The 723-nt window shown below is 31.7% G+C and overlaps 1 protein-coding gene across 2 annotated transcripts in view; it reads left to right on the top strand.

Annotated features, from left to right (window-relative positions):
• LOC107628576 (monothiol glutaredoxin-S11-like) overlaps positions 1-723 on the top strand; it is a 1,562-nt gene extending 839 nt beyond the window's left edge. Inside the window, exon 2 of one of the 2 annotated variants that reach the window (XR_002358081.1) lies at positions 88-248. Coding sequence is in view for 1 of the 2 variants with exons in the window: in XM_016331205.2 (XP_016186691.1) it covers positions 109-417 (309 nt within the window). In the remaining variant the exon portion in view is untranslated. Of the gene's footprint in view, positions 1-83 lie in introns of both variants that reach the window. The other variant, XM_016331205.2, reaches the window with a different exon arrangement.

Here is a 723-nt window from a genome sequence, read left to right as displayed (position 1 = left end):
TTTATTTATGTAAACTTTTTTATACTAACATTATTTCATGAAAATTCAAAAATCTAAATTTTGATTTCTTTATTTATCTTGAGACAGATAAATTGAAATATCAAGATCATGGAGAAGGTAACAAGGTTGGCATCTGAAAAGGGAGTGGTGATATTCACAAAGAGTTCATGTTGCCTATGCTATGCTGTGAACATTCTGTTCCAAGAACTTGGGGTGAACCCAACAATTCATGAGATTGATAAGGACAATGAAGGAAGAGAAATGGAAAAAGCCATAACAAGGCTTGGTTGCACTGCACCTGTCCCTGCAGTGTTCATCGGAGGCAAGCTTGTGGGCTCCACCAATGAAGTTATGTCCCTTCATCTTAGTGGCTCCCTCATCCCACTCCTCAAGCCATATAGTGCTACTTTATCTTGAACAAATTAATATTCTATTAATTAATTAATTAATGTCCCATATTTGATTATGTACCTTAATTAGTTAATTAGCTTATTGTACAAGAAGGAGAATAATGGCTCAAATCATATATAGGGTGTTGTAGTGATGATGAGCTTAATTACTTTTAATTAATTAACTATTATTGTTAATTAGTTTATATATATTATTATGAAGTGGGTTAATTTCTAGCTATCTGATCTCTTCTAGCCAAATTGATCATGTTATATATAGCCATATTACAATGTAATGTGCTAAATATTCTTAATGAAGTTTATTTTATGTGTA

Source organism: Arachis ipaensis, chromosome B02 (genome assembly GCF_000816755.2).
Source record: "Arachis ipaensis cultivar K30076 chromosome B02, Araip1.1, whole genome shotgun sequence".
Classification (NCBI taxonomy): domain Eukaryota; kingdom Viridiplantae; phylum Streptophyta; class Magnoliopsida; order Fabales; family Fabaceae; genus Arachis; species Arachis ipaensis.
The sequence above is the reverse complement of the archived record's forward strand: the minus strand, read 5'-3'. Positions and strand labels throughout refer to the sequence as shown.